General features: G+C 44.1%; 3 protein-coding genes across 3 annotated transcripts; 1 reads left to right on the plus strand and 2 right to left on the minus strand.

Annotated features, from left to right (window-relative positions):
* Positions 1–260: 260 nt before the first annotated feature.
* L199_001120 (uncharacterized protein) lies at positions 261–893 on the minus strand (the record flags this gene model as incomplete). The annotated part of the gene is made up of 2 exons (XM_064886877.1): positions 261–467; positions 597–893. 2 exons carry the CDS (start codon positions 891–893, stop codon positions 261–263), a joined length of 504 nt encoding a protein of 167 aa, XP_064742949.1.
* A 1229-nt stretch (positions 894–2122) lies between these two features.
* On the minus strand, positions 2123–6538 carry L199_001121 (uncharacterized protein; the record flags this gene model as incomplete). Its single annotated transcript, XM_064886878.1, has 6 exons — positions 2123–2147; positions 2237–2595; positions 2674–3679; positions 3732–5688; positions 5750–5834; positions 5891–6538. 6 exons carry the CDS (start codon positions 6536–6538, stop codon positions 2123–2125), a joined length of 4080 nt encoding a protein of 1359 aa, XP_064742950.1.
* A 2188-nt stretch (positions 6539–8726) lies between these two features.
* Positions 8727–12350, plus strand: L199_001122 (uncharacterized protein; the record flags this gene model as incomplete). The annotated part of the gene is made up of 3 exons (XM_064886879.1): positions 8727–10821; positions 10944–11103; positions 11186–12350. 3 exons carry the CDS (start codon positions 8727–8729, stop codon positions 12348–12350), a joined length of 3420 nt encoding a protein of 1139 aa, XP_064742951.1.
* Between the last annotated feature and the right edge of the window lie 158 nt (positions 12351–12508).

Below are 12508 nucleotides of genomic sequence, written 5' to 3' on the forward strand. Positions count from 1 at the left end.
CAAAAGTTGCCCGAAGCTGATCACTGATTTGCCATATTCAAGTACAGCAGAATTTTCTGACAGTCAAACTTGAATCATTTTGGCACAGCATACAGTATACATAGCGCAGAAAAGACAGATCCTCTAAAAGTTCTTGTACGAGACGATAACAAACACCAGGCTTCTAGTAGCCTGAGTCGATCACCGGGATATACATTACGTATAACATCAACATCAGTCAAGGACTTAACCTATATATGATGTCTGGTGTGCTTGAGAGCTCACTCACCTTTACCGTCCCATCCAGGTATGTCATCACACCCCTTATCTCCCTCAGGGAGCGAACATTGTGCATCTGCTTTCGGACAGATAATCTCAATATCCGTTTGAGCATCCAATGTGCCACTGATAAGTGTGACATGAGGAGGGCCAAGGTTGAGATTGTATTTCGCTGTACCTCGGAAATCCTTACTGACCTCGACGCAGCACTACGTACATTACAGGGTCGGTCAACAACCTTCATTCAATGACCACAATAGCAAGGCATAGTGAGAATACCTTTTGGAAAGGTACAATCGAGGAGGTCCAGTAAGTTTGGTTTCATGCTACGGACATACCTTTAAATGATACAGTTGCTTCCCAAAATTAGATCCATTTTCAAAAACGTCCCAATTAAACTCTTGCTTGTCGCTTGTCTCACTTTCCTGCGAACCCGGTGGAGAATTTCGCGTAAAGTCAAATACCGATTCTAAACCGTTCAGAGCTACGTTTTTCAGATCGTTTACGTGGGAGATACGTGTATAGGAAGTGGTCATGATCTTGACTATCGATTCGTCCCTCTTGTCAAATAATGGGGTGGGGGTGGCAGATGTGAAGAGAAGAAGGGATAGTGAGATCAAGGACTGGAATAGCATCTTATTGGTATGGTATGGTATGGTATGGTATGGTATGATACGTTTATACTGGTCAACAGTGAATGAAGAGCAAGTTATTGGAAATCAACGAGAAGTACAGTAATGGGTACTGTGTCACTATTGTAAGATAATCTGATGTACTGTACTAGAGCTCTAAGGGCCTGCACGAGTGTATATATACTGCATCTGTAAGTTGAGGATCACATATCCTGCATGCTGTACTGTAAGCTGAATCCAATCGCAATCGCAATCTAATCAATTGCGATTTTGTACTTGTACCCCTAACTAAACAATGAAAGGAAGTCAACATTCCTTTCATCGCTCCACACCTAGATTGAGCTCCTGGATCTGCTTATAATTAGCAATCTCAAAAACGATGTTCCAGTGGTAAGACATGATCAGTCATGTCTGTAGAGATCAGGCATGTCCTGTGCGATCCAGCATTGCAAGTATGCCACCGTCAGTACGTATACTCCGATTTCATGTGAGATTGGACCCTCTCGTCCTGCTGCCGAGGGTTAACGTGGTCCTGAGTTATCATACTACTGTAAGCGTTCCACGGAACCGAAGTATAGACAGGATATTGCAATGCAAGAACAACAACAATAAGAGGGATGATACATGAAATTCAAATCAATATAACCTCACCAACTACCGTAACTAAGTAATGAAGCATCAAATCGATTTGTCTATCTTATCGACTGATGACAAGAACTGATTTGAAACGAAAGAGGTATAGAATAATATATAGTCGTACAGTACTACTAATCTACTGTGAAGGGGAATTGCGAAATGCATATAAACAACTAATGTAATTCTTAGAAGAAAAATAGAAAAGAGGAAAAAAACCGAATCCGTGTTTCAAATTAGAAAGGAAGGAAAAAAAGAGTCCATATATTGATTGTACTGATTGTATGATAGGGTATGATGACTGTGTTAATTAGATTTATAATATGTATGCGAGTATAGTATCAACATGTGAATTATGATTTGGATTCGAGTTGGAAGTCAGGAATGATGTGATAATATTGAACAGACAAATTGTTGGAAAATGGAATGGGTTGGTTTGGTTTGAAATGTGGTCAAGCTAAGAAATGTGCGTATCGTACTATGACAGACGACGAACGAGTCAGTCCACATCTCATATGATCAGATTCTTCCATGAATGAACACTTACGCTATGAAAAGTCGGAATGCATCTTTGCGAGATGCATGGATTGGGATGATTTCTAGTGAGTGAGAGTTGAAGTTCGTCTAATATCAGATGAGAGAAACATCAGCCCATCTCCTTCACAATCAGAGACCGATGTATGTAGACCAAAAGAATTGGGAAAACCACTCACTCTAGGACAGTTTGATAAATAAACTTGAACGACCAGACGCTTCCTCTTAATCTCTTTATATTTAACAAATACAATCCAGGCAAATTCTTGATTCGGCATAATTCAATGACGAATTTCACTTCGTCTCCTGAATCTACCGAATGTTCACCATATAACGGTTCGTGGGATGGTAATTTGTCAGAGGAAGGCAAGACAGGAGTGTTTCCAATTGAGGGAGAACTGAAAATCTCTGAATCGCTTCGAGGTAAATGCGGTTGTGAGGAGTATGACGATCCTCTACGTAATAACATTCCTTTTAGACCACTTGACAGACCGCCAGATGATGGAGACATGGGTAATGGAAGACCACGAGAGTCGGTCTGTGATACACAAACACCAAACTGATCAGCTGAGCTATCACCCTATATCGATACCTCAAGAATGGTTTGAACACTCACCTTGCTTGTGCTAGCGGTACCCATCAGAGTGAACGGACTCATACCCGATCCGACACTCATAACACTTCCAAGAGCAGTCGTCGCACCGGCCTTTCTCCTTCGTACTCTCGTACATCGTAATCTGAACTCATTCTCTCGCTTGATATCCATACCCATCTCTTGGAGCACTTTCAATACTTCAGCCATAACTTCCTTGGGAGGTTTGGACGATAGAGCAGATTGGTCAACTAGACCAGTATGTACTCTCATCTTGATATCTTCAGAACCTGCTCGTGGCCTGGTTGTAAGAACAGGTTTACTAAGTGAGGAAGTACCGTGACCTGACTGAGATTGTGAAGGTGAGACTCTGTGAGACTTAGATCGTTCGGGTGTCGGTACTCTAGCTCGAGTAGGAGATAATAGATCCGAAGTTGATTGTACGTTGGTTTTGTTCACTGCTTCACCCAACGGGATCCTAGCGGGTTCGGTAGGAGTGACTGATTTGGGCAAAGTAGCAGATTCAGGTTGTGCTTCATCCTCGTTTGGTTCTTCCGAGACTGTAACCACTGGTCCTTCCTGGGTGTGCCCGATACTACTAACGGATGACATTGCTAGGTTGGCAGTTGATCCATTCATTCTTTCAGCGACTCGAGGTCGAGCAGGTGACACTCTAACGAAAGATGATTGAGAATCCGACTTCACTCCAGCCGATTTCAGATGGACTAGAGTATCTTTAGCGAGCGATTTACGTCTGAACCAATCCATAACCTTCTTGGCAGCTTTGCTGGAAGCAGTTTTGTGAGGAGGTGAAGACGCTTGTTGAGCTGCAAAGGCATCGACAGTGACGATCGAAGGGGAAGATTGATCAGGACGAGGAGACGTGGAAGGTTGTATGCCATCTCGTTCGATAACAACGGGTGGAGAGGTTGGCTTGGAGACGGGTGCTTGTGGGTTCATGTCTCGAGCAGTTAGCGGAGTAGCGGGAGTGATAGGGGTTTGAGGTGATCGATCGTCTCGGGAATTCGACCTGTGAAACTATTCAGCTGCCGACATAATCATTGTACTGGAGAAAAACTCACCTGTTGACCATAAGTTGTAAGGTCTTCCTCCTCGACTTCTTCTCAGGATCGGCTGTACCAGGTCTCGAGAGGGATATGGAAGCTCTCTTTGAATGACCAGACTGGAGAGCGACAGCAGAAGCACTCGCGCTTGGTGGTGGATTCCGATTCTCATCGTTGGTGTGCGAAGCTTGACCGAGGAGTTTGGCCAAACCGAATTTATCAAGTGACATACCTTTTCTGTATCTCTCCCTCTTGGGTGGCTTGGGTAGACCAGAAGGTTTGAGATCAGGATTTTTAGGAGGGGGAACAGAAGAAGTGGACAGAGCAGGTGGCATGGAATCATGTCGTTTCCTTTCAGCTACCAAAGATGCTTTAGGAGTAGGTGGTGCAGCTCGTTCAGCTCGAGGTGTGGCGATGCTAGTTTCTGGTTTGGCCGCAGTAGAAGCCCGAGGGGTAGAAGGTGACGGTGGGCCAGCAGCGGTGGTCGTCTTTCGAGAAGGTGTGCTAGGGACTGTAGGTACCTCTTCTTTGACTTCTGGTATGGGTGAAGCGGTGACTGATGGGGTGAGTACGGGAGTAACTTCAGGAGTTTCCTCTTGAACCGATTCCGAAGTTTCAGGTCGGGCATGTTCATTGTCAGATGAGCCAGATTCCATCTCCACATCACTTGTTCCACCATGCCTGACATTCACCATGACAGGAGCGAGATGTTCCGACTTGACTTCAGCTTCTTCAACTTCCTTGCCCTTCTGTTTGGCTTGCATCGCTTCTTGCATTCTCTCGTACGAGGCTTCACCGTCATATTCGACCTGTATGGTATGTCGGTTCTTGTTGGATGACATGGGTGGTCTAGATTTCGAATCTGTCTCAATGGGAGGAGTGACAAGAGGTGTAGCGAGTGATTCATTTTCCACCGCCATGACCGATTCGACCGCCACAGATTCGGTAGGCGTGTGGACAGCAGGGTTGGCCTCGACACCTTTTGGAGGAGATCCAGAGGGCGATGGCGTAGATAGCGAAGGTATAGTGGGTGTAGGCATACTTGCGGGGGAGACGACCATAGAAGCCTCAGGGAGTAGCTGAGTATGAGTTGGTGCAGGTAGAGGAGCGGGAGAGATGTGCCGTGCTTCAAGAGGAGGTGTTCGATGACCAGCATTGCTGAGGTATTCCGGCATGGTCGAAGTGGTAGGCAACGCAGAGTGATGCCGTTGCTCTCGACGCCGTTGGTAGTCAAGCATACTTGCAGTAACGGACGAACCTGGCACGTTACTTTGACTCCTTTGCATCATAGCTTTGGCTTCTTTAGCCTCAGCTTGTATCCTCTTTCTTTCTGACAATTCTCTCTTCGCTTGTTGACTCTTCCTGTACATAGCCTCTTGGAAGACATATTCGTGCTCTTCGACAGATCGCACGAACATGTCTCGATAAGCAGCGAGCCAGGGATGTTCCATAATTTGCGAGATGGTACACCGATGTTCGGGTAGAGGTACGAGCATGATCTGAAGTAGGGATTTAGCGAGAGGGGACATATGATCCGGGAAGTTGAGCTTGGTGTTCATGATATACTTGTAGAGGAGGTTGATGTTGTCTCCATCAGGATTTTGAGGATCATCGTCATAAGGTAGATAGCCCGAAAGCATAGCGTAGAGGATGACACCACAAGACCAGATATCGACGGCAGAGCCAACGTACAGACCTTCTGAGACGACTAGTTCAGGAGCAGCGTAGCATGGACTACCACAACTTGTCGCCATCAAATCATCTTGAGCGTGATCGAAACGATTGGCGAAACCGAAATCGGTGATAATGATATTACGGTGTTTGTCTAGGAGGAGATTTTCAAGCTTGAGATCACGGTGAACGATGTGTTTTCGATGCAAATAATCGACACCAGAGATGAGCTGAGCGAACAGCTTCTGAGCATCCTTCTCCTTGAGATACCTATTAGCAAGGATGTGCTCGAACAATTCACCACCTGAAGAAAAGCAATAATCAGCGCAGACCTTCATGAGTGCTTAGATTTTATACCAACTCACCACCAGCATATTCCAGGACGATACCAATATACTTCTCAGTATCTATCACATCGAACATACGGACAATATTGGGATGTTTGAGGGTCTAAAGTACATGTCAGCTGATCACCGTCTCACATGTATAGTGGACAATCAACTCACCTTCAACACGTCTATCTCACGTTCAACCTTACTGGCCCTAACCTCATCATCCAAACTACCTCGTCTGATCAACTTGATAGCCACTTCTACACCGTAATCTGTATGCACACCAAGTTTGACTTTACCGAATTCACCTTCTCCTAAGGTTTGCAGCAAGACATAGGGACCGAAGCCGATCATAGGCCGACGAGGGTGAGCCTGCTTGTACGCGTACACCGAGGGGTGAAGGACATATTCGTCCGTCAGGTATTCAGCTTTAGGTGGTGAAGCATTTCCTAAAGTGGTAGTGGGGTTGTGGGATCGACGATTGGCTGCTCTTGATTGCTGTTGACCTTGAGATTGGGCGGTATGCGAGTGGGAAGAAGCGTAGGCGTGAGAGGTAGATGCGATGGGTTCAGGAACTGGTAGGGGCATAGGCATCGATTGTCTATTTCTTGCTGCAGCAGCCGCGGAAGTCGACTGTGATGGACCAGGTAAAGGTGCATGTCCAGGACTGTACGATCCAAACTCATCTGTTGAAGGCATGATTTGACCTGGTCCAGTCGACGCTCGATAGGGTTGTTGAGGTCGTGCTTGTTGGTGCGGAAGAGGATGTTGATATCCCGATGGGGAGGCGTATTGAGGATTGGCCGCAAACGGGTCGGCCATTGGATACGATAAGACAGAAGTCATGAAGTGATTAAGAGCGATTGTATGGGTATCAAGAAGAGTCTATCCGCTGTTCTCGAAGACGAAAAAGGTGAAGATGACGAATGAAATGATATAGAAGATGTGGAATAAACAAGTTCAAAAAGATATAGGTCAGCTTGGGACGTTCGTTGCTCGTGCTCTTGTCGATTAGTTGCACATGACTCGCTTGAAACAAGAAACAAAGAACTAAATAACTATTTGAAGAAGCAAGGTCCATGCGAGGTGTAAAGAAACAATAAAAGGGATCTGAGGGAATGATCGAAGCTGGTTCTACTGTCAAGCAAGTGAATGTGATGAGACAGGTTGGGAATAGTATGTGTGGAAAAGACACCCCACACTGTAGGATTAGGAGATAATCAAGACGGTGGTGTCAAAGGAACGTAAACTGAGTGGGATCAATTTTGATGTATGAAATACCCCAGCAGGTGGTAGGTATATCACTGACCAAGTAGGAGAGGACGAAGAACGAGAAAAGGGATGAGTATAGAAGAAAAGAAACAGGAGAGCGAGAGGTGTTACTCACTCAAACACAGCGATGTCTCGACTACTACTACCACTTTGGATCCCTTGCTACTAGAACCCGTTATCCTACGCCCCTAGATGTAAGTCTCTCCCCCCTTATATACCCTTCGTCCAAATTGAAATTGCCACTGAATCCTCACTTCCGACAAACAAACAATCCAATATCCAATCTCGTTTGATCCTTACAGCGGTGACGATGATGGATGGCAGTCGAGCGTGGATGTTGAGTGACGAGTGAGTTTGTCGGGTTGGATATACAGAGTAGAGCGTTGGGTTGGGGCGTGAGTGGTATGTGCCCAATCAGGGATGTTATGGTAGTTGAGATGAAACGCGATTGACTGTGGTGTATGGTGTATGTATATGGTTGTATGGGTCGAGGTGATCAGTGCGTGCCTTTTGTCTTGTTGTCTCTTGTCTTTGTTCTACCTCGTTGTTTCGTGTCGGATCGCAGTCCATTACCGCATGTGTGAGGTGGTGTTGTATGTCGATCTTGACAGCAGAGACTGGAATTGAGATAGATATGATGTTATATACGTGATCGTTAGTTATGATATTTATTGTTGTTGTTGTTGTTGTTATTGCTGATCATGATCTCTTTGCTACTCTACGCTTTGACCGTTATATTTTTTTCTCTTTAGGGATGTTAGGATAACCATTCAACCGGAGATGGACTCGTAGCCTTGTTTCCCGTAAACAAATCTCGGGCTGTAATTGCCAGATACAGTAATAAATACCCCTCGATTCTCACTCAAAGTTTCAAGTTGTACGCGTTTGTTGTTTGTCCGGTTGGTCGTTGCGACGCGTTTGCTTTTCTTTCTCAGACTATGAGCTGAGAGATTTGTTTATCTGACGCTAAGTGCCAACGTCAGATTCAACCGATGATCGGCATACACGATCGACGTCGATTGCATAGACTTGGTTTGGACTACTAACATCATATGTTATGGATACATATCAGGCTTTTTTCATGCCTTCGAATGTCCAGAAACACGTCAACTTCGCTTTAAGCTCACGTTGGCGTAACAAGTGGCGCGGAAAACACGCCTTTTGATGGTTGGCTCTTGTTCTCAACTCTGAAAAGTCGTTGTAAAGGCGTCATCGGGTCGTGGGGTAATAGGCATGTCATGCTTCTTCATCTCACACGGTGATAAGAGAACACCTCTTTCGGATGTGGCTTCACCTCAAACACATCGTTAACACGCGTTGTCATTCTTATGGAGATCGAAAATACAGTATATGAACCAGGTTCGATCATACAATGAATGTATTCTTGCAGTGATCGTGATGTATATGAGCTTCTTTTCGCTCTTGGCATCTATGCTCGCCCCTGTCGCACGATATCATTGAGCAGTGCATCACATCAGAGAGATGTCTCGGAAAACCGATTCTTTCAGAGACGAAGCTAGAACAAGCTTAAAATCTGAAACACCATTCTTTCAGCCGGTGGCCCACTAAATGGGTGTGCCAAACAAAGACAGGAAAATGATGACGTTGGATGTTTTCACTCGTCGGACGAAGATCCAGATGAATGACATGATGCATACATGAATATTGAGCTGTCAAACATCATTTAATAATCACTTCACAAACATACAAAGCACATCCCCCGCAAGGATACTTCAAGATGGCTACAGAGGAGGAAGATTTACCACCGACGACAGGTACCAACCTCCTCGATCCTCTTCCCACGTCTATCCCTCTCACACCTTCCGAACTCTTAGCACTACCTTCTAGCGAATTAACTCCAACAATTATCGAGAGTACATTCAAGCCTTTATCAGACCATGAGGCTCTCACTCTCTCTTCTCAGCTGATTTCTTCAGGTAAAAATGATGATAGCTCGCTGTTACGGTTTATCGTCCAGCTAGGACAGGAAAGGGGTTCATCGGAATATACCAGACTGCAGCACGAGTTGGGTGAAGATTTAGTGGATGAAGATAACATACGCACGATCTTAGAGCAAGAAAACGGCAGAAGGGAGATCGTCGAAGGATGGACGAATCTGGAAGAGATCAACAGAAGGTTAGATACGTGGGATATCATCGCTCCTAAGCCTCAGATACAGGAGAAACAAGACCAGAAGGTAGAAAATGATAACGATGAAAAAGATGAGATGGAATTAGACGACCCGTGGGGTGAGACGGAGGAAAAGGAAGTTATACCGCCTCAGACACCTTCAGCGTTGTTGGATGATCCATGGGAGATGGAACACACATCCAATACCTCAGAAATTCCTAAAACGTCAAAATTGATAGTTGTCGAATCGTTCAATCCACATGAACCTACACTTGTTCCCATATCCATAACTCTCCCTTCATTCTTGACTCAACCGATACCACTATCAGCGCTAGAACTTGCCTCTACAGCTGCCCTGTCTGCACTCAAGACGGTCTGTCAAAGACACTACGACCAAGTGTATCCTTTTAGATTCGCAATTATAGAAGCTATTCCAGGATGGGTCAGTCCAACAGAACTGGAAGCCCAAGGGTTCCTACCATCCTTAGGTGAAGATGAACAGGAGAAGTGGTTATCGTCATCATCTACCACTACCCCGACATTATTTTCGACATTATCAAAATTATACCTCCCTCTATCTCTTACCCTAGTCTCACCAAGTATACCATCACGTCTCAAACCCTTATCGAGCTCAGAATTAACTCAATGGTACATCAACCATATCATCTCTCTTGATTCTCTAGGTATCTTAGACAATCAACTAGCCTATGTCCAACACGGTGCATCATTAGGTGTAAACGGTTTAGACGAAATAGGCGAAGATCTTTCTCTACTTTCTAGATTAGTATACGATTCCAACCTTTCCGCTTCTCAACACTCTCAATGGACTTTAGCCAATTGGAGGAAATCAAGCCCAAATCAAATCCTTCAAGGATACTTATCGAATTCTAGTCCAGAATCAATCGTAGGGGATATACGTAAACTCATCTTACCTTATTTGTACGTATTGGAATCGAGATTAGAAAGAACTGGTAAACCCGATTCGGGTCTGGTGGAGAGATTGCTATATGATTGTATATTGGATTTACCAAATTTGGAATTGGCTTTACCCATATTCGAATATTCAAAAGCTACTTTACCCTCTCCTGAAAGGATAATCAAAAATGATTTAGATACTGCTCGAATTGCGCTTTCGCTATTATATTCGACTGAAGAGAAAAGTAGAGGTGTATGGGAAGTGATGTCTGGGATATTTGAATGTTTACCCGTATGGGAATTAGAGGGTACGGATCCGTTAGAAGATCAAGAATTAACGATAACGACACTAGAATCAATTGCAATGTTCCTTACACCCACTACTGTCACGCAGTCTTCCGGTGAATTACCGAGTTCGAAAGATTTATATCTGTTTTTCCACCCTTTGCCTTTCTCGAGTCTGAGTAGGACTTTGGATATACTGGATGTGCATTTAGAAAGTGGTGAGATACTGTCGAAATGGGGTGTTTATACTGGATTGAAATTCCTGTTACAATCTAGTAAAAATCATAAAGATCAGTTGGAGTTAGCTGAGAAACTGGTGAGGAAACAGCAGTATGGGAATTTGAACGAGGATAGTTGGAGGAAATTATGGGACGATATGACTAGACTTGCTGGTGGAGATGACGACGAAAGTAGTCCTGGGGGGTCTTTGAAAGGAGCTTTGGGAATGTTGAGTAGAAGAGAGAGGGCGAGGGTATATATGGGTGGAGTACTGAGCTCAGGAAGTAAGTCGAAGTTGTGTATGGGGTCAAAATTTCTTAAAGAGCACGGGACGAGGCTATGCTCTCAGGTTTTATATAACGGACAGACAGGTAGCTGATGAGATTCTACCCCATGTTATATTCAGATTTCGATGTAGCTCGTAAAGTCATCAAACGACTTCAACAGTCTCACTCGATCGATGATCAGATGATCGAAACAGTCGTATTGGAAACTTCCAAAGAGTTTTACCTAAAAGCTGAGAATGGGAATTTACATACTGGAGAAATGAAATTAGCTTATGATTGGTGAGTAGATGTGACTACCATACTACGCTACTACTGTCTCTTGCAATGCTGACATGTTACCATGATACGATGTTTGATCCAGCTTGTCTGAATCTCCACAAACGTCCAAAATCCTCTCTGAAAAATCTTTCATCGAGGCTACTTCTCGATTATCAACTTTCCCGTCTTTGACACTCACTCCACTTGAAATTAGACATACTACCGATCCCCTAACTCTCATACAACAAGTATTGGAGAGTTCGAAAGATTCGTACAAGTATCCTGAATTGATACTAGACCTATCAAATAAACTTGGATCAACGGATGAAGTGGATCAGGGGTTGATCAAAGTGATGATTGGTAAAGCAGCTTATGGGAATGATGATTATTCGAAAACCAAGGAATGTATAGAAGATGTTATAGTGGCTGTTAGAAGAATGAACAAGAATAAAAGAGGACATGAAAGAAATAAAAGCTCGATATCAAGTTCAAGTCCAACGAGCCGACTTGCACCTCGATCTGGTGAGGCTATCGAGACATCCAGAGACAATCAATTGAAATTGAAAGATGATTTATGGAAATTATCATATCTCTTATCAACCACCACGGATTATTCTGATATACCTTCCAAAATTCAGTTAATATCATACGCTTTGGAATTATGTCCTCCATTGAGTATTCCGGAGATATTAGGAAGTTATAGGGTATTGGAAGATGGTAGGATAAAATTGGATAAAGCTATGAAAAGAAGACGACAAACGGGTATATCCACCGAATCTACTCATCATCGAGATGCTAAAGATCATGATGATGCTGGTATAGATGCACGAGGTGAAGGAGTCGAAGAGAGAGTCTTGGGATCTCGTACAGCTGCTAAAGCAGCTAAACTTGCATTAGATATAGGAGGTAAATTTAGGAGTTATTCACCTAATTTAGGTAATCAATCGCCGGTATTGGGTCAATTACCTTTCCATTTATCTAGATCTACATCTAGATCTAGATCACCTGCACCAGGAGCTGTCGCAACACCACGTATGGTGTCTGGTCCTGGTATAAATGACGAGGTGGGATCTGAAACAGGGAGTGATACGGCGAGTATAAGAAGTCACGGGACGGGACATGGAACAAGGGAATTATTCGAGAATTTAGGCGTAGGTGTAGGAGGAGGGATGGACGAAGCTGAAAGAGTGAGACAGGGTGCAAGGAGAGTGTTGGTTAGGGGTGTTGGGTGGTTACTCGGTGCTGAAGAGGGGGAAATAACGGGTTAAAGGAAAAGATACTTTGATGTATAGAATAAATGTGTAATCTGATGTATGATATACAGGATCATAATCCCGAAAAGGTAACATTGCAGCACATGAATATCCTCTTAGTGTATAACATCAAAGAAGCGAATAGAACTAGTTGTTGGAGTTCACGTACGATC

The sequence above is a fragment of the Kwoniella botswanensis genome, chromosome 1, assembly GCF_036426115.1.
Source record: "Kwoniella botswanensis chromosome 1, complete sequence".
NCBI classification, from domain to species: Eukaryota; Fungi; Basidiomycota; class Tremellomycetes; order Tremellales; family Cryptococcaceae; genus Kwoniella; species Kwoniella botswanensis.